This window comes from Ceratotherium simum, chromosome 24 (genome assembly GCF_057802395.1).
Source record: "Ceratotherium simum simum isolate JZ-2026a chromosome 24, ASM5780239v1, whole genome shotgun sequence".
Lineage (NCBI taxonomy): Eukaryota > Metazoa > Chordata > Mammalia > Perissodactyla > Rhinocerotidae > Ceratotherium > Ceratotherium simum.
The window spans coordinates 13,102,604-13,122,455 of NC_141923.1; the positions used below are offsets into that span (position 1 = coordinate 13,102,604).

The window sequence follows — 19,852 nt, forward strand, 5'->3', positions numbered from 1 at the left end:
CTGAATTCCACAGGCATTTTCACTCCTCTGTGCCGCTGCACACAGTTCCCTCTGCCTGCAGCGCCCTCCCTACTTTTTCCTTTCTAACTTCTCCTTGTCCTCTCCCACAGCCTCAAGCACAGTTGGAAGTTTGCTGCTCCAGCTCCCATATGCCTTGACTATTTCAGAGCCTGTCCTTTTCCTCAGACTATGAGCTTTCTGAGGGCAGGGATGGAGGCTGTGTGAGCTTGGGCAAGTCACTTAACCTCTCTGAGCCTCTGCCCCATCACTGCCTTTCCAGTCCCCAGCACAGGGCTCGGGATGAGGGACACTGACAGTGGACTAAACCTAGCCCCACATGTGTTCCCACTAGGCACCACTCTGTCCCACCCAGGGTTGGGGCCATGGTCAAGGGTCCTGGGATTTGCTATGGCCTTAGACAGTGGTGTGCTGGGAATGCTTAACAACCGGCTCTCTGAAGGGAAAAAACTCTGATTTGTAGTGTTTGCCAATTTCCACGGCATAAACATTTCCACAACGGCTGATTTCAAGCCACCAATGTGAACATGGAGTGGGGGAGAGATGCACACGATTAGCTCTCATGAGATAGTACGAGCTGATTTAGCACACCAGTGGCCTTGGTGTCATCAAGTCCAACCTCACTGTGAGGAAAGTGAGGCTCAGAGATGGGAGAAATTTGCTCCAAGCCCCACAGCTGGTCCGTAGAGGAGCTGTGAGTAGAATCCGTGTCTCTCCTCCCTGATGTGGACAAGAAAGGTCCACACAGGCTCTCTCACCTGACAGCTGCTTGTGGACAAACACAAGCTTTAAGCATCATTTAAATGCACCGGCTCCCGGCCGACATCCCAGGGACAGCTAGGGCCGCATTCTCCTCCCTGTGAAGCCTGGAGCCCAAGGCTCGGGGCTCAGCCCTGCACAGTGGCGGTTCAGGCAGCGCCACTGGGATGCTGGGGCACAGACGCAAAGTAATTCTCCTGGGATCAGAACATCTGTCCTGCGTGGATCGGAGATTACGTCCATCAGCCTGCATTTCCTGGTGAGTTCTGCTTTCTTTTTTGCCAGAGTCACATCTGTTTTCCATCTGTAGGTACTGGGGGATCTGATCACATTTTAGAGAGCTAGGGCTTAGGCATGTTTCATTGGCTGGGAGATTTTGGAGGAGAGCTCTGATAAAAATGAGCGGAAGCCTGCTCACCTAGGTCACATGATCCGTGAGGAACACTGGGTTAGGAGGCCCCCAGCTCTGCCGCCTAACTAGCTGAGTGACCTGGGCCACTCACTCTGAGCCTTAGTTTTCTCATCTGAAAACTGGGGATAGTAATAAAATTCAGTCTGTTACATAGGGCTGTTGTGAGCATTAAATGAGCGGCTGGATTAAAAAAAGGGTTTTGTCTTCTGGGAAGCATTTCCTAAGAAAAGAGTTGGCAAATTTTTTCTGTAAAGGGCCAGCTAGTAAATGTTTTTAGTTCCACTGGCCACACAGTCTCTATCCCAACTATTCAACTCAGTCGTTGTAACAACAGCAGCCCTAGACACTGTAAATGAATGGATGTGGCTGTTTCAATAAAACTTTATTTACAAAATCAAGTGGTGGGCTGGAGTTGGCCTGCAGGCTGTAGTTTGCAGACCCCCGATCTAGAGGAAAGAGTCTATGTCTCATCATAACTGCCCCTCCAAATTTGTTGACTGGGCTCTTAGTGAAGGCGGGTGGCTGATGCAACAATCCTGGGGCAGCATGAGGCTCACAACTACGATCTGCTTTGGGCCTTACCCTCTCCACCAAAATTCCCACTTGAAGCCACTTCCTTCCTCCAGGAAGGCTTAAGCCAAGACCCGCACTCCCCACCAACTAGGTTCAATGCCCTAATAATGGGTGTCCCTGGTCCTGTCATTGCAGAACGGAAAAACAAATGTTATACGTTAACTCAGAGAGGCGTCCCCTGACCTCCCAGCTCAGAACAGCAAACTCCTACACTCCCCAGACCCCTTATTCATCTTATTCTTATATGATTATTAGCCTGTCTTATTCATCCTAGTAGCATGTTTCAGCCTCTGATGATACGTTGTATGTTTCTGTTTCCTTTTTCTTTTCTGTGAGGAAGATCAGCCCTGAGCTAACATCTGTCAATCCTCATTTTTTTTTTTGCTGAGGAAGACCGGCCCTGTGCTAACATCCATGCCCATCTTTCTCCACTTTATATGGGACGCCGCCACGCCACAGCATGGCCTGCCAAGCGGTGCGTCGGTGCGCACCCGGGATCTGAACTGGCGAACCCCGGGCCGCCGCAGCAGAGCGTGCGCACTTAACTGCTTGTGCCACCGGGCCGGCCCCTCTGTTTCCTTCTTTATTGCCTGTCTCCCCCAGTTGAATGTAAGCTTGCTGAGGACAGGGATTCCATCCTGCTCACTGTTCACATCCAACACCGCAACAGTGTCTGGCCTGTAGTGAGTGTTTAATAAATATATTTGCTAAATGAATGAATGGATATCCTGTGCCGCACTGCACAATTGTTGCTTGTTCAATGCTCTGCTTTTCTGCTTGGATGGTGAACATCCTAAAAACAGGGACTAGGTTTTCCTGTTAACATCAGGAAATGATTAGCAATAAATGTTTGTTGAACTGTTGAATGAATGAATTTATTTGATAAAAACAGGATGGCAGGAAGTAGAGAGCATCTAGAACAGAGGTTTTAAATTTACTTTTGCAGTGGAAGCCTTTGGTTAAGGGGTATTTTATGCAGAACCGGGCTTCTCTGGTTGACGCATTGTGGGGACAGCACGGCTGGCCTCCCCTGCCGTAGACGGCCCCCAGCTATGTCTGTGGCCCCCAGAGAGCTCCCTGGAACCAGTGTGAAAACCGCTGGTCTGGTCTGAACTCCCAGCTGGAGCCCGGGGAGGAGGAACAGCGGTGGGTCCGCGGGCCCCTGTAGCCCGTGGCTGCCACGAGAGGAGACGCCGGCCCCTCCCACTGCACTCCAGACCCTACCTCGTGTGGTTGTTTGCGCTTTCTGCAGATGCCACTGAAGTCTCAGTTCTGCTTTGAGGCGCACACGTCCCTGAGGAAAGCACTCTAGCTCCCCGGGTTCCTCTTCGGAGAGCTCAGCCCGCAAGCCAGTCAGCAGTGCAGGCTGTGGGCTCAGAGGCCCGAAGCCAAAAGTCCCAGCCTGGCTGGAAAAGGCGTGAGGCCACCTGTGACGTGAGCCTGGCTTCTCTGAGGTCATGTCTGACCCCAGGATGCCCCGGAGAGGCGGGAGAAGGCAGCGGTTTGGCATAGGACTTGGATCCAAGTCCCAGCTCTGCCACTCACACACTCAGGTGTGACCCTGGGCGTGCTGATCAGCCTCGCTGAGCCTCAGTTTCCTCGTATAATGGGGATAACAATAGCAGGGTGGTTGTGAGGATTCAATGACAAGAGAGATGGAAAATGGTTACCATGGTGCCTGCTGGGTTCCTGGCATGTGAGAAATGTTAGCGTGGTTATTACGCAAGACAGGATGGTAATGTGTCTTACAGTCCTCAGAATGTGATACCTTAGGGGGCCTGAACCCCGTTTCTATTGTGGGGTGTAAAAGCAAGGCTGTGCTTCACTTCCAGGCCTGGCCCGTATGTCCTCTCTCTCTCTGTCACCTGGATGTCGATGCCCAGGGGGACTTAGAAAGCCTCCCTCAGCCTGGATCCCTGAATGGCTGTGTGGAGCAGAACCCACTCCCTGCCCTCACCCTCTTCCGTTCGATTGAACTTACATGAGAAAGAAATAAACTTCTATTAAGTTAGAGACTACAAGGTTTATCTATTATAGCAGCAAGTGTTTCCTTATAACCTATTTACCTTCCTATTTATATCTATTTCAAAAAGACCAGAAAGAAATCCACCAAAATACTAAACATGTTTTCAACAATAAACATTAGCGAGTTTTGTCATCAGAAATCAGTTTAGTTTTTTTTAACATAGATTTTCAAAAAACAACAGCCTGACCTCCCTCTCTGTCCTCTCCACCCCCAGTCAATGTCACAGGCCTGTCGTTCCCTATCCCCCAGGGTCTCCATCAAATTCCCTCCTCCCATCCAACCCCCAGCCTCTGCCTCCACCTGGACCAGCCACCGATTCCCAGCTGACTGTGTGGTCTCTGCCAGGGAGGTGGACGGCGAGGGGCCTGGGGGACTCCGGGACCCCGAGACCACCCCTTCAGCCCCCACATCCCCCCGTCCCCCAGGGTCAGGAGCCAGGTTCCATCTCCTGAAGCGTAGTATCGGGGTGTTTACACAGACTGTTGGAGGAACAGGAAAAGGCAGCCTATTGGCCTGCACTGCCCCTCCAGATGTTGTCTGCTCTTTATCTACGTTAGAAGTTCTCTCTGTTCTTTTAGAAAGAATCCCCCATTTGCTCCTTCCTTCCTCCCCCTCCCATCTTAAGGAGGAGTTTTGGGCTCGAACCTATTTCTCCCCAAGCGCAGGGCCAGCCCTGAATGCCTGGTCTCAGACACCGAAGAGTTGGGAATAACCTGTTTGTCAAAGTAATAGGAGAGATGATTCTAGAAGTTCTAACTGCTCTCCCCAAGCCTCATGCAGTCCACGAGGAGCCAGTCTGCTCCTGGCTGCAGGATGGGGGGCCAAGTTCATCCCAAGCCACCTGTCTCCGTGAACTGCCCCCTCTGTCTGACATGGGCCCCTAAGCTTGCTGCACAGGAGGACGCACTTGATCGAGATTCAGGAACCTTGGGGTCTGTTCCCAGGCTCGCTGCTCAGTACAGTGATAAAAACACAGGCTCCGGAGTGAGAACATTCTAGGTTTGAATCCTGGCTCGTCTGGATCATGCTCCTAAATAGCAACTACCTCTCTGGAGAAGACGGCTGGTTAACTCAGGCCCGTGTCTCTACGTTCAGCCATCTTCCCACTGTCCCAGCAGGTCCCGCCAGCAGCCAGGCCCTATGTATCCTCATCTCAGGTGAACGCGGGGACCACCAGTTACTACTGGCAGCAATGAGAGGCAGGTGGCTGGAGCTTCTTCCCTGGAGACGAGGGGGCTGGGTCGGGGGGCAGGGATGGTGGGGGGGTGGGAGTGGGGAGGGAGGGGTCAGTGCTGGAGGCAGGCAGGACCCAGGCTGGAGCTCTGCCCTCCCTGGGGTCACCAAGGGCTCCCAGGGCTTCCAAGCAGGGCTGCGGGTCTGCGGACCACACTTCGAGTAGCGAGCCGCTGGAAGCGTCTGGCCGGGGGGGAGGTGTGAGTTGAATGCCGAGGGTGGAGGGCCTGGGCCTCAGAGCGCCGAATGTCCAAGTCAGAAGAGAATTTAAGAGCCAGTCAAGATCTGGCTGAAAACGCACAACCTCAATCTAATCATGAGGAAGCATCTGACAAAACATAAAATGAGGAACTCTTCTTAAAAAGAGGAAAAAAGGTGGGGAGTGGGGAGGAAAACCCATATTCCTTAAAAATATCAGGGTCATAAAAGACAAAGAAAGGCTATAGGAATGTTCCAGATTAAAGGAGGTAAAAACACACAACTAAACGTAATCCCTGCCCCCTGACTAGATCCCGAACTGGAGGAGGAAACACTAAAAAGGAGCTTATTGGGTCCAGTGACAGCCTGGAGTACGACGGCGGGCGAGATGAGAATATTGTCAGATAAGCAACTGGGGTAAGATATTAACAACCCGCTGAGGGGAGTGGATGTGCCTGTGTTCATGTACTATTTCTATTCTTGAAGTTTTTGAAGTCTGCAATTATTTCCAAACGAGAGGCTAAAAAAAACCCCAAATTCAGCAGAACTGTTTATTTCACACAAAATCCCATGTGGAACCCCGGGTGTACAACAGGGAGAAACAGGGTGTCCGGGTGAAGCCAGCGTGGGCCCAGCCTGCCTCGTCTCCCTTTGGTGGCCCTGGGGTGCCTCCTGGAACCTAGCTTGGAAACCACCGAGGGGTTCAGCCTCCAAGTTTTGGGAACACGGCAAGGAGGCGGCCATTCCCGTATCCTGACATCTACTGGACACTCACACACGTGTTGGTTGCATCTGATCCTTGCAGTAGCCTGCGAGAGGCGTTCCCAGCCCCATAGGAAAGCAAGAAGGTGGAGGGCCTGGAAGATTAGTAACTCCTCGGGGCGCACACCATCCCGGTGTTTCTACGTGCTCTCCCACCTCCTGTACCAAAGCTGGGGTTCAAACCCGGTCCACGAATGAACCCCAAAGCCCCTCTCTTCCCAGCAGAACCTGCTTCCTCCCAGGTGAAGATGCTGAGGTTCCTAGTGGGGCAGCCTCCGCCTGCTAAGGGCAGAGGCAAGATTGGGAGCCACTGGACTCGGAGTCCAGTGCTCACCCAGCAATGGGAGGGGAACACGCTGTCTGTTCCCTGATGAGAAACCCGTCTGTTCCTGGCAGGGCATCTTCACAGAGAGCCCTGACCCGGGGCTGAATTTCCGGGCTCAGCGTCTCCACCTGGGGCCGGCTGCTGAATGAGCAGAGAGATTCCACCCTCCCTCCCGCTGGGGGCGGGGAGACTAGGAGCACCCTTCTTCTGCCCCGTTCCCTCAAATGCTGCTCTCTAGCAACTGCCTCTCTTTCCTTTCCTTCTCCCTCCAAATTCACCATTCCCTCCCCGATTCTCTGCTCTCCGCTAAGTTCTTAGTGAGCAAATTCGTCGTCAGCGAAATCATTGTGTTTGAGGTTACTGCCAAGAGCTTGGGTGTTGAACAGAATTCCAGGCAGCCCAAGGCTTCTGCGTACACCGGGCCTCCCCGAGGAGGGAACTGCCCTTTCCAGGCCCAATGCTGTCTCCCTGACAATGTCCCAAGTTCTGCTGAGTCCTTGGCCCTGACTCGATGGACGCTGAGCGCCAGCACAGCCCAGGGAAACAGGACTCTCCAGATAAAGACGTTCAGACAGGGAGGGAGCTGTCCTTATCCAGCGCCGGCCTCTGGGCCAGATGCAAATTGCAGACTCATCTAAATCTCACAACAGCCCTGCCAGGGGGGTATGGTTGTGCCCATTTAACACAGAGGGAAACTCAGGCTCAGAGCACCTAAGTAACCTGAACACAATCACACAGCTGGGAAGGAAGCCTGGATCTGTCTCTTCCACATTTCTCCAAGGTCCCAGGCCAGCCTGTCTGTTCTCCCTCTGAGGCTGCTCCCAGGAGAGGGTCCTATGAGGCTCCGGCTCCCTTCTGGCTGCTTCCCCTACACACCAGGCAGGCCACCCCCGTACCTGCCTCCTTCCCCAGCTGCTGCAGATCTGGGGCTGCCTCCCTCTGAGAAGGTCTGAGAAGGTTCCTGGCCAGCCCTCTGCCACGCCACAATGGGCTCTTAACGCCCAGCTTCCGTCGCTGCTGTGAGGCGTGCGGACACTTCCCAGGGCCCACACCCTGGGGCTGACCGGGTCAAACCCTGAGAGCTCTGGGTGCTGTGGGCTGCCCGCTGATCCCCGCCTTGGGGATTTTACAGGAGGTTGCTCAGTGGTGGAGTTCACCTGCTGGCCTGTTCTCTGGGCTCCAGACTGCACAGGTCACCAGGGCTCCCAGTCTCACATCCACGCCATGAAAACCCTCCACTTCACATCCCGTCTCCACTGGAAGCCTCTCCCTCCCAGTCCCGTTCCCCACATGATGAGAAAGCCTCATCGTGCAGTTCTAACTCAGTGCGGGCATCTGCTTACGGGAACGACATTCATTCCAACAAACGGCTTTTAATCCAAAAGAGAGAGTCCGAGCTGGAATTGTGGCCTGGTGCAGGCCTGTGAGGGGACTTTCCTAGGGTGAGGGGACCTGCACCATCCCCAGCCACATACCGACGATTGCTTTCTACTGGCCTACGGCCAAAGTGGCCTACCCATCTCCAAGAGACGGAGAGAATTCCTCTGCTAAAACAGTGGCCACTAGTTGAGCCTGCCAGGTGCTCTGCATTGAGGCTGACATGTTTTTTTCTAATAGTCACAACAAGGGACTGAGTGTGGCTTCTGAACCTCGAGGGGTCTTGGTTTTCCCTCTCTGTAAAGCAGCTTCCTCAGGTGAGGAAACTGGGCCATAAGGGGTTAAGTAAATCATTCAAAGTCACACAGGTACTAAGTGACAGACAAGGAGTTTGAACCCAGGTCTGTGTGGCTACTGAGGTAACAATCCTTCCAGTCTCTATTACCATGGCTGTCATGTACAGTTACACAGGTTGCTCACTGCACAAGAGCATCCAGCTGACGGACTGGAGGATGGAATTCAGCCAGCTTCTGTTCACTAAGGTCTGCATCATGGTGCAGTGATGCCTGACCTTGTCTGCCTGCAGGAGTGCTGGGGTAAACTGATTGTAAATGGTCCCTTCTCTATAGCCACACTCATTGCAATGTGACTTTGCACCTTTTCCTATTGAGAAGGGAAGTCTAGCTCCTTGCCCCTTGAATCTGGGCTGGTCTTGGGACCGAATGAGTCAGTGACGTATGTCAGGGTGGCATCGTGCCAGCTCAAGCCCAGGCCCTGGGAGGTCCTGCAGGCTTCACGCGCTCTCTTGGACCCCAGCCATGGCCACGGGCATGAGCCCAGGTTAACCTGCCGGAGAATGAGAAGCATATGGCCCACCCCCCACACTCCAGGCCATCCAACAGTCAGTCAACCACCCAACACACGAGCAAGGCCATCCTAGACCAGCCAGCCTCCCAACAAGCCCCTCTGACCACAGGCCCACGTGCCAGCCCAGCAGCTCAGGCACGCCTGACCAGACCAGCACAACCGCCAACCGACTTGTGAGCGATAATAATGCCACTGAGTTAGGCAGCTGCTATGGGTTGAAGTGTCCCCTCCAAAATTCACATATTGACGTCCTAACCCTCAGGACCTGCGAATGTGACTTTATTTGGAAACAGGGTCACTGCAGACATCATCAGACAAGATGAGGTCATGCTGGAGTGGGGCGGGCCCCTACACCAATAAGACTGGCGTCCTTCTAAAAAGGGGAAATTAGGACACAGACATGCATGCCACATGCCCCAGGCCAAGGAGCCACCAGAAGCTGGGAGAGGGGCCTGGAACCCATCCTTCCCTAGAACCTTCAGAGGGAGCAGGGCCCCTTGACACCTTGATCTCAAACCTCTAGCCTCCAGAACTGTGAGACAATCAATTTCTGTTAAGTTGCCCAGTTTGTGGTAGTTTGTTACACACCCTAGGAAATGAATACAGTGCGTTTTCCTCATGCACACAAAGGCACAGTATGCGCTGGCTTCCTCGCCCGCACCCAGCCCATCATGCCCCCCTCCTGGTCCCCAGGTAACCCCTGAGAGGTGCCCGGGAACTCCACGCCCACCACGCCCAGTCCTGCCCCGACAGGCCTCTGAATCTGGAAAGGCTCTTCTAGTGCCTTCCAATAGCTCTGGAGTCTAGGTGGGAAGGGGTCCCAGACTCAGACGATATCGCATCTCCCAGGCTCGGGGAGACCCCCAGGCAGGCCCCTCCCAGCTGCGCCCTACCTGGGTTACCGCTGGCCATGGAGTCATAGATGAGCTTACAGGTCTTGAGCAGGATGGAGATCTTCTTCTCGGGCGAGTAGGCCTTGTGCAGGCTGGCGAATTTCTGCAGGATCTTCTCCATGGTGGGCGCCTCCGGCACGCTGGTGGTCACGCCCAGGTCGGTGGTGGTGGTGCCCAGAACCACCAGCTGGTTCTCCTTGAGCTGCTGCAGCGAGCCGTCCTTGCTGTGGATCTCATGCAGGCACGAGTTGATGGCCTCCTTCAAGGGCTTCAGGACGCTCTTGTACAAGGCCGACTCCACGATCGCGTCTGCAGGGGGGCGAGAGCGGGAGGGTGAGGAAACCAGCGGCAAGGATGCTGCCGCCAGCCCTTGTTGCCAGTCCCAGGAGGACACACTCACAGCCCCAGTGGTTACAGTCCACAGTTCTGACACGTGAGACACTGTAGCACATTCACACTGCAAAGATCCTGCAAAGAAAGCCACACTGCGAAGAAGACGAAGACGAGGACAGAAGACGACGCAGGCACAGGAGCCCTCCAGGACTGATACATTGTACCCTAATGCTTTTTCCTAGGGCCTGGCACAGAGTAAACTCTCACAGAGCTGCCTACCAGTACACAACTTCAGAGGGCACTATTCACATTGGAGTTGTGCAGTGTACAACCTGTGCAGCTGTATGCGGAGGGCCTGGCTGTCCAGTAAATGTTTAATGGAATTATTCTTGATGTCTCTCTCTTAATTCCTAAATCCACTTGACTCTAGTGTCAAGAATACAGTATATTCAGAACCTGACTTCTTACCCGTTCCACGGCTGCCACCTTGACCCGGGCTACTATCATCTCTCGCCTGAGTTAGGTTAGTTGCCCCTTGCTCTGGTCTCTTACAGTCCATTCTCAACACAGCAGCCAGCGTAATCCTGTTATGGCATGTCTGATCATGAGATTCCTCTGCTCAGAACCCTCCAATGGCTCCCGTCTCATGCACAATAGAAGCCAGTCTTCCCCGTGGCCTACAAGGCGCCTCCGTGACCTGGTCCTATAGCTTCTCACTCATCGCCTCGCTCGGTCCCCCATGCTCATGCTGCCCCAGCCACCCTGGCCTCCTTCCTGCTCCGCCAACCTGCCAGGCCTGCTCCTGCCTCAGGGCCTTTGCACCTGTTATTCCCTTGGCCTGCAGAAGTCACTCCACAGCTACGCACATGGCTTATTCCTCATTCCTCTTATCCAAGAGCCATCCTGATCATGTAGTGGAGAGGGAGTCAGCTCTGCTGTCACAGCAGTCCTGCAACATACCCGCCATTAGCCCCACTCTACAGATGGACCAGCTTAGGCTCCGACGGGGCGGGTCACACAGCTAGTCGGGGGCTGAACAAGGATTTGAACCCACGTCTACTTGACACCAAGGCGATGCTTAGGGTGACAGTAGGGAAATATCCTCGGGCAGTCTTTTTAGCTCTACCCCACCCCCAGGAGGAGGCTCTGGCTACTGGCCCAGTAAGGGGAAGTCCCGAGTCCCGCCCCTGTAGGGACATGCTGAGCCGCCCAGTCCCTGGGGGTGGGCAGGGGCTCGGGCTCCCATGGTGGCGTCTCAGCAGAGGCCCGGATGACCCCTCCCGGCCACGCAGACCTGGCATCAGCCCACGTCTGGGTTTGGGGCAGGTCCTGGCTGTCCTGGGTGCTCATCCTGCCACTTGCTTCTTCCCCTCTGCTTCTCCAGCCCCTTCAGCAGGAGAATACATGGCTGGCTGCCCTTGTCCCCTCACCCCACTCCTGTCCATCCTCCCAGGCCCGCGTCACCACCCCCCTGCCCTCAGTCCCTGCAGCTGGAGGTGCAGTGACTGGGAGGCAGGGACTGTGTGGTCAGCTTCCCACTGCCCCAGTTCCTGTGTGACCTTGGCCAAGTCACTTCCCCTTCCAGGGCCTGTTTCCTACCTGCAAAACGTGAGGGCTGCGGCCCATGCCCTCCAGGTTCCCTTCGTCTCTGAGAGCCACCGGCCCTCCCGTGGAGACTGACTCCGGCCCTCGGCAGCCACACGTGCCAGTACCTCTTTTGGCCTCTAATTGCTCCTTGTGACTTGTCTCCCTGATCAAACCAGGAGCATCCTGAGAGTGGGGTCCTGCCCAGCCTCTTACGGGGTTGAGCTTCTTCCACTGTCTAACTGGGCACACGGGCAGCACTCGGAAGTCCGAGGCAGGACAGCCCGATGGTTAGCTCACGGAAAGGGTGGATCACCTGGGATTAGCCCTCCTCTCGCCCGCTCCCGGCCCCTGCCCGAGACTGACCCAGCTCCTCCTCGGCGTGCAGGGCGGGGTCCACCAGGGCCTTGAGCTCGGTGCTCTGCAGCAGGTAGCTCTTGAGCTGGGTCATCATGGTGCGGATCTCCTGCAGCATCTCGGTGCTGGAGGTCTGGCGCGCCATCATCTCCAGGCTGTACACTTTGTAGTCCTGCACCAGGTTGCCGAAGTAGGAGGCCTTGTCCTGAGCCAGCTCCACCACCTTCTTGTAGAGCTTGCGGTTGTTGGAGAGGAAGGCGTGGAAGACGCTGCTGAAGCTCGCGAAGCTCAGGCGGTGCCGCGCCTTGCCCAGGATCACCGAGGGCTTCTTCTTCATGCCGGGGCTGCTGAACTGCTCCAGCTCCTCCTCCGTGCTGCTGGTCGAGTAGGAGTCCTGGTCCGCGGCCGAGGCGGACACTGCCACGCTCTCCGAGAGGGAGGCCAGGGAGCCCTTGAACTCTGGAGTGCTCCGGGGTCGGGCCGCGGCCCGGGCCTGTGGCCTCTGAGTCCCGGCCTGGGAGGCAGCACCCTGGCCTGCTCTGGGTGGACCAGGCGTGGGTTTCTCAGGGGCCGCCTCCTCTCTGGGGAGCTCGGCACTCCCCGATGGACTTGAGGAGACCAAGGCCAGTTGCCGGGAGACCCGTTTCTTCCTGGGGGGCGGGACTGGGGCTTGTCGGCTCTTCCTTGGCAGCTCTGGCACGCTGCCCGGATCACGGGCTTCGGCCACGGCCTCCTGGCCTTGCTCTGTGGTCCTCTGAGGGCTGTCCCCAGGACTGTCTGAGGTCCCCTGGGGAGGCAGGCTGAGCTGGGATGTCCTAGAAGGACCCGGCTGGTCCCCCTCTGCCGCCATCCCTGCACTCTGGTCCTCCAGGGAGGCCTTCTCGGGGAGGCGGCGTCTGGGAGGGGCAGCTGGGAGGACCTTCCTCGCGGGCAGTGGAGGGGTGGGGGCCTGCCGCAAGGAGCTGGGGCCGGGGCCGGGTTTCATCTCCTCCCTGAGGGAGCCTAGGCCTGCGAGCGGGCGTGGGAGCCTCTCGCAGGCTGTCATGGGTGGCTGGCTTGGATGGTCCGGGGGGCCTGGGGCATGGGGTGCGAGGTGAGGGGCGGACGCTGGTGGGGTGGGAGGAGGAGCCTCTGGAGGTGGGGAAGCACTGGGCAAAGGACAGGCCTGAGCGGGAGCAGGGGGCGGAGGAGGCCTGGCCGGGCCGGGGGGATGGAGAGGGGGCGTCGGGGGCGGGGGCGCTGGGCGGCGAGGGGCCCTCCTGGTGGTGGGCGAGGTAGCGTCAGAGGTGGGAGACAATGGGCTGGAGGGGCAGCTCCCAGGGGGCGGCTGGTCGGCGGGCAGGGCGCGGCTGCAGTCTTCGATGAAGATGGGATTCACAAACCACAGGCGCTCGCTTCCTATGGACAGCTCGATTTCACACGCACAGTTTTCCGGATGGGAGGCGGACCTGAGGCTGGAGGCGGGGGGCGCTCCGGGGGCTGGGTCTCTTGAGGCCTTCCCTGGGCTCCCACCTCCTCGCGGGGGGTTCAGCGAGGAGCCCCAGAAGCCTGTGGAAACAGGAGAGGGAGGGGCAGTGAGCCCTGAGGCTGGGCCCCCACCCCGCCGGGCCAGGGGGTGTCGGTGGGCGGGCTGGGGGCAGGGCCGCCGGAGGGCCGGTCACAGCTTTTGCTTCACTGAGCCCAGCAGGGTTGTTTTCTCCTCTCGGACTGTTTTCACCTCTCCCACCACTTCCTGCCCCGAGAGGGGAAGCCCCGCGCCGTCCTCCCCGGCGGGGCTGGGGTGGGGCTGGGACGATGGTGGCGGCAGGCTCAGCTTCAGTTCTGGCCCCGGCCTGTGAGAGCCCACCACGGAGGGCACCAGTGACATGAAGTGCAGGCGCGCATGGGGATGGAGGGACAGAAGGCCCGGAGTTCCCTCAGCCCACCGGCGGGGCGCTCTGGGGCCGCTCACTTGACCTCTCCGGGCCTCTGTCTGGTCACCTCTAGGATGGGGGTCCCGACAGGAAAGGGCTTTGGGCCTGTTGTGGCCACCACAATGGCTGTACACAGGAAGACCGAACCATGGTCCGTGGCCAGTGAGCTCAGACCTGACCGTTTGAGCCGGGAAACCCTATCCACCGCAAAATGATTTTGCCTCTGGTCAGTCTTGATGCTGAAAGAGGAGGCTGGCCGAGGCCCCCAGCGTGTGTGTGACGGGGGGCGGCTCAGAGAGCAGGGACTCCTGCACCGCTGAGCTAAGTTCCAGCTCAGTCCTTCCTACCGACTCAGCCCAGGGCTGCGGCCACCCCAGCAGGCCCGTCCCTATCTGGGCACTGTAGGTTGCGCCAGGCTTGTTCTGGGTAAGGGGCACGGAACATCCAGGCTGAAAGGACACTGGGGGTCCACTGGCTCAGGAGTTCTTGACCCCTGGGTACCGCGCCCTGTGGCGAAGCTGACGGAAGCTCAGGACCCTCCAAAACGGGCACCACGTTTTGAGAACGATTTCAGCTGGCTCGCGGGCCACTCTGAGCTCACTCCAGCAGCTCCTCCAGGAGGGGACCGTGGAACCCACGGCTTGTTCAACCTGTTAATTTTAGGGATCATAGGGCAGAACCCCTTGTTATGATGGGGCCAGGCCTCCAGCCTCTCACCCAGAGCTCCTCACTTCTGGGGGGGATTCATCCATAAGAAAACTACCAAAGGTGACACCACAGACAAGGACGGGAACAAACGCACTGAGTTCTGGCTGCATGGACTACTGGCTTCATGCGATCATCTCACTGACCCCTGACTCCAGGTCTTTGGTGCATGTCCTAATATTGACCCGTATTACAGATTAAAGAAGAGAGCCGGGGGGATTAAAGAACTCACCCAGGGTCACAGGTTGGCAGTGAGGAGCTGGGATCTGCACCAGGTCAGACTAGCTCTCCAGCCTGCGTGCTCCGCCACTGTGTTACAGGCCTTCCTTTGTAGGAACTTGCGACACTTCCCATCTTGGTTGCTCTCCTAGCTAAGTGGGTGGCAGGGCGGTGTGCGCCCCAGAAGTGGGTGGCGGGGCGGTGTGCGCCCCAGAACTGGGGATGTGGTAAGAACACAACAGACTCTTGACACTGAAAGAAAGGGCCATCACAAGATGTGCCTGCCCTGAGGGATGGGCACTCTCGGGACGTGGGCGTTTGCCACCTTGCAGGCCAGGGGGTCGCAAACCCAATCAAGGTGAGCAGAGTGTAATCCCAGGACAATGGGGCTGCTGAGAAACTGACTGCAAGTGAGCTGTGCGCAGCCCCTCTGAGGTGGAGCTGTTACTGTTTCAGGCAGCTGTCTCCACAATAACAACGATGACAAACTTGCATGTGACTCTTTCCAATTTGTACAGCTCTGTGCACATTGCAGCCACTGCCTGAAGACACACAGGGCCCTGAGCGGGAGGGAGAGTCTCCAGGCTCCCCACGACCCGGCGAGCTGTTCTTCACCACCGCCTGGGCCCTGTGCCTTGCTTTCTTGGGCAGCTACTGAGCCCTCTGTGACTGGTCCACTCTCCTGGGTGCTTTGCATCCAGCACATGGACGTTGTGGCCCTGGGGAGTGAACATGTGAAGCACTGTGCCCCGTCTACACAGGCCCAATAAAGCTGTCTCCTTGGAGGTTTTCCCAGCAAGGGGCAGCAGGCAGCCAGTCTGACTCAAAGGTGAACCTGGCAGCAGCCCTATACATGAGTTGAGGTCCCCGTGCTCACCTCCCAGTTCCCATAAGACCCCTTCTTTGGGTGAAGGTGGAGGTCATGGGGTAGACGATATACAGAACTGCCCACCCATGCCTGGACACTCCCACTATTGCTCCCCTAGGTCATGGCCATAGCCTGTCCCCATCCCATCCCCCATCAAATCCATTATCCTCCTGGTGGCTCTATGCCGGGCATATCACAGGCCCTTGGCTGCTATTTGTTCAGAATCACTTCCAACTGTGGGATCTGGCCCTGCACATCTTTCCAGTGGCACCCTCTGAGTCTTCACCCCACTCTCTCTGCTGCTCACTTCTTCCTGAACACGCCACGGGCTGCCCCACCTACAGGTCTTGGCTAACACTGTTCCCTCTGCCTGGAATGCTTCCCACCCCCACCTCTCCACCTGGCACACTCTTATTCACCCTTCAAGACTCAGGTCAAAGGTGACCTGTTTGGTGGAGCTTTCCTGACCCATTCAAGCCTCACCTACATGCTTCTGGCTCCTCCGGCCCTGGGGCACACGCTGACCAAAATGACCATCACTGGGACTGTAATTCCCTGGTTCTGTCTGGCCTCTCCTCACCCCCCCAGACTCTGAGCTTCCAGAGGCAGCAACATGCTTCATCCATCTGAGTATTTCCAGCACCTAAGACAGTGCTTGGCACCGAGCAGGAGCTCAGCCCTTTAGCTCACATAAGTGGGTCAGCTGAGCCAGAGTGCAGAGGCAGGGTTCTGAGGAGTGGGGCACAGGCAAGGCCAGCTTGATGGCAACATGGGACAACCTAAACCATGGGAGGATGTCTAAAGGCAAGAGAATGAGGAGACGAGAAAAGGAGAGGAGGGAGGCAAAAAGGAGGGCCGAGGAACTCCATAAGCAGATAGACCACCGGCCGGAAGCCTGCCTCAGGACCAGGGTGGGCCCATCACGCACAGAAAAGAAGAACACGTTTTCCATCAATCAGATTTGGATTCTGGCAGGAGAGGAGCAGACACTGGGGTTCAGGGAAGTGGCCCTGGGGCCTGGGTGACTAGGAACTGCTCCCCTGCCCACAAGACAGGCCTGGAGGTTGTACCCCGGCAGGGCAGAGGCCTCAAAGCCAAGCCACTCTGAGGGGTGGGGGAAGCTGGGACACGAAGGGCTACATCCTGGCGGCCAGGGGCCTGTTAGGGAACCACGGTGGCAGTGCAGGACTTTATGCTCAAAAAGAGGGAAGTAGGTGACTTTCTCTGCAGCCTACAGAATGCCGAGCCAGAGGAGAAGCGGAACGCTGTCATGCAATCCTAGCACTTAGCACAGCTGCGGGTGCCCGTGCCCAATGGCACAAAGCCAAACCTCGGCTCAGCGGCCTGAGTTCCCCTAAGGGCCCGAGCTGCCCTCGGACTGAGATAGACATTTTGCTGGCCCTGTGGCCTCCTGTGCTTCGGCTGGGGACGCCTCTTGCCAGGTGTTCACTCTGACAATCCTCAGAGATTGGGCTGGGCCAGGTGCTGGGCTGTAGGCCCTGGGGGCAAAGGTGACGAAGGTTTCACACCTGGGAGCAGGTATGACAGGTAAACGCAGTAAAGTATTCCAGATGCCACGGAAACAGCTCAAAAGTCCAATGAGTTCAGTGAACAAATATTTTTGTGGCATCCCAAAGATGGGCTGTTGCATAGTCATTTGAACTCGAGTTTTCAATGAATTTTTTTTTTTGAGGAAGATTAGCCCTGAGCTAACATCCTATGCCAATCCTCCTCTTTTTGCTGAGGAAGATTGGCCCTGGGCTAACATCTGTGCCCATCTTCCTCTACTTGATATGGGACGCCGCCACAGCATGGCTTGACAAGCAGTGCGTCGGTGTGCGCCCAGGATATGAACCTGTGAACCTGGGCCGCCGAAGCGGAGAGAGCGCACCCAACCGCTACACCGCCGGGCAAGCCCCTCAATGAATTTTTAATAACTAGGAAAAAATTCTCATTATATAATGTAAAGGAAAAAGCAAATTACATGCAAACTCAGAAGAGCTATAGAACATATGACCTTTCTAAACATATTTTTTAAATATTAAGTATAAATATGCTGCAAACATGTCTGAGAACTTCTGCAAACCTCCCCCTCATCTGCCACTGCGTGTTTGCCTCACAGCCATTTGCCTTGTTTGTCTCTCGATTCCTTTGCACACAGAATCAACTGCACGTCGTTTAGTGCCGAACTGCTCCCTACGTTAGCTTTGTGGCCCCAGGATTACACCTATAGGGCCTGCCCTTTCGTACGTTGGCTTGTCCGGGGCCAGACTCAGACTTTCTCACGTCAGCTCCCGAGCAAACATTCTGGGCTGTCACATGATGCTGAGCCTGCAAGTCGACAGCTCCGTTTCAGTGACATCGTCCCCGTGTGAACAGCAGGGCTTGTGGCAATGATTCAGATATTTATTACATTCCACTCATTTTGTCAAAAGTGAGTAGAACGCCAGAAAAATAAAATTGCTGGCACTAGTGGTAGGAAACACATGTGCCTCGTAAGCTTATTCCAACTGCAAGATCATCGGGCGGGGGTGGGGCTGAGTCAGAGCCTGACCTGCGAGCAGGAGCAGGAGCAGGAACCAAGAGTCGGCGGCGGCGAGGAGCCGCTGTGCGTCAGAACAGCTGCTGCTGCCCGCAAAGCCCGCTGACCTTCTGCTCCGTTTCTCGGAGCTTGCCCACTGTCCCCTCACTAAGCCCCCTTCCACCTATGCTAGTCTGAGTGGGTGTCAGTTCTCGGCCACAAGAGTGCCTTGCCCAGAAAAACGCGTGATGCACTGGGGACAACGCCTGGTGCATCCGGGGCCTTGGCAAACGCTGCTCCTTGCGTATTTATTATCGCTACTGTGAAGGTCGAGAGGCCCAAGGTCTCTGGCTTCCACAGGATGTGCCCTTTCAGATCCAGGTCTCCATCCATTCTGAGGACGGACGGAAAAGGTAATCTTTCTTTGGCTCCAGGGAAAAACTGCCCTGGTGAGCCCCGCTTTACATCCTCCAGCCCTTGGGGACACCAGGTCTGATCAGAACCCTCTGGTTCCTAAGCTGCAATGTGCTCAGGTTTTATTTAAATCCCCTTCTCAAGACTGATAGACGAATCTGAGCTGCCGCTGGCTTTTCAGAAGGCAACCTCCTTTCTCCATTGCCTCAACGTGTCTGAGGTCACGCTCTCCCAGGATAGAAGGGCTTGCCTATTCCAGAAAGAAATGTGGCTCTCCCAAGAGGAGCAGCTTGTCTCAAACACAGCATGTTCCCTAGGGCTCAGGGGCAGCCACGCTCCTCTGCTCCTCCGGGTGAGAAGAACCTTCAGGGACGTCTGTCTGAACCCCACCGTGGGCCCAAGGGGTGCAGCAAACAGACCCCTCCTCTCAGAGTAAGCCTCCCCAGATGGAGCCCACGCACCTCACTTGCCCTTCTGCCTTGGCCTCAAACTGGCCACTGACTGCTTATTGCAAAACAACCCCGAAGATGATGCGGTGCAGCTGCGGGGCAGTGGAGAGGCTGTGCCTGGAGTCAGAAAGCCCTCAGCGTGCATCCTGGCTTTGTTCTTTCCTGCTGGGGCACCTTGGACAAGTTTCTCAGCTGTGCTAAGACTTGATTTTCTATCTTTAAAATGGGGACACAGGATTACACAGGACAGTGCCCACCGAGTGTGCTGCAATGAAAGTGTCATCCACGCCACTCTAGACCTGGGGGGGATGTCACTGGACTGTGTGAGTTACCAAACTGTCACACCTGAGCCAGCCCTGATGGCCTAGCGGTTAAAGTTTGTGGTGCTCCGCTTCAGTGGCCTGGGTTCGGTTCCTGGGCACGGAGCCACACCACTTGTCTGTCAGTGGCCATGCTGTGGCGGCAGCTCACACAGAAGAACCAGAAGAATTCACAACTATACACAACTACGTGCTGGGGCTTTTTGGGGGAAAAAGGAAGAAAAAGGAGGAAGATGGGCAACAGATGTTAGCCTAGGGTGAATCTTCCACCAAAAAAAAAAAAAAGTCACCCGTCCCACATCCAAGCTTCTGGGAGGGTAAGAGCCCAATGATTAAAATACCTGGGGGTTAAGTTCAGCATTTATCCCCAATATCAAGTGAAACACCCTGACTTTTATAAACTGGGGGAATGAGACCTGGGAGAGTCCAGATAACGAGATAAGGGGTGGGTGCGGGAGCTGAACTGCCTGGGTTCAGATCCCAGCTCTGCCATGGACCGTGTGACACCGGACATGTTACCTAGCCTCTCGTGCCTCAGTTTCCTCTGCTGTAACATGGGATTACAATACTAGAACCTACTTTGTAGGGCTGTCTGCGGATCTGATGCGTCAGGGCAGGTAAAGCGGTTAGGACACAGTCAGCGCTCCTTGAGTGTCGACACCCGGGGCCTGGCTCCTCCTACTTCCTAGCCTGTGGCCACAAGCCGCCTTGTGGCATCTCTCGCAC

The 19,852-nt window shown here is 56.2% G+C and overlaps 1 protein-coding gene across 2 annotated transcripts in view; it reads right to left on the reverse strand.

Moving 5' to 3' along the window:
• The window catches only part of RIN3 (Ras and Rab interactor 3), a 125,491-nt gene that overhangs the window by 18,345 nt on the left and 87,294 nt on the right, over nt 1–19,852 (reverse strand). Inside the window, exons 6-7 of one of the 2 annotated variants that reach the window (XM_087448035.1) lie at nt 11,727–13,265; nt 9,483–9,752 (exon numbers count right to left, since the gene is read on the reverse strand). In XM_087448035.1, the coding sequence (XP_087304161.1) occupies nt 9,483–9,752; nt 11,727–13,265 (1,809 nt within the window). Of the gene's footprint in view, nt 1–9,443; nt 9,753–11,726; nt 13,266–19,852 lie in introns of both variants that reach the window. The other variant, XM_087448034.1, reaches the window with a different exon arrangement.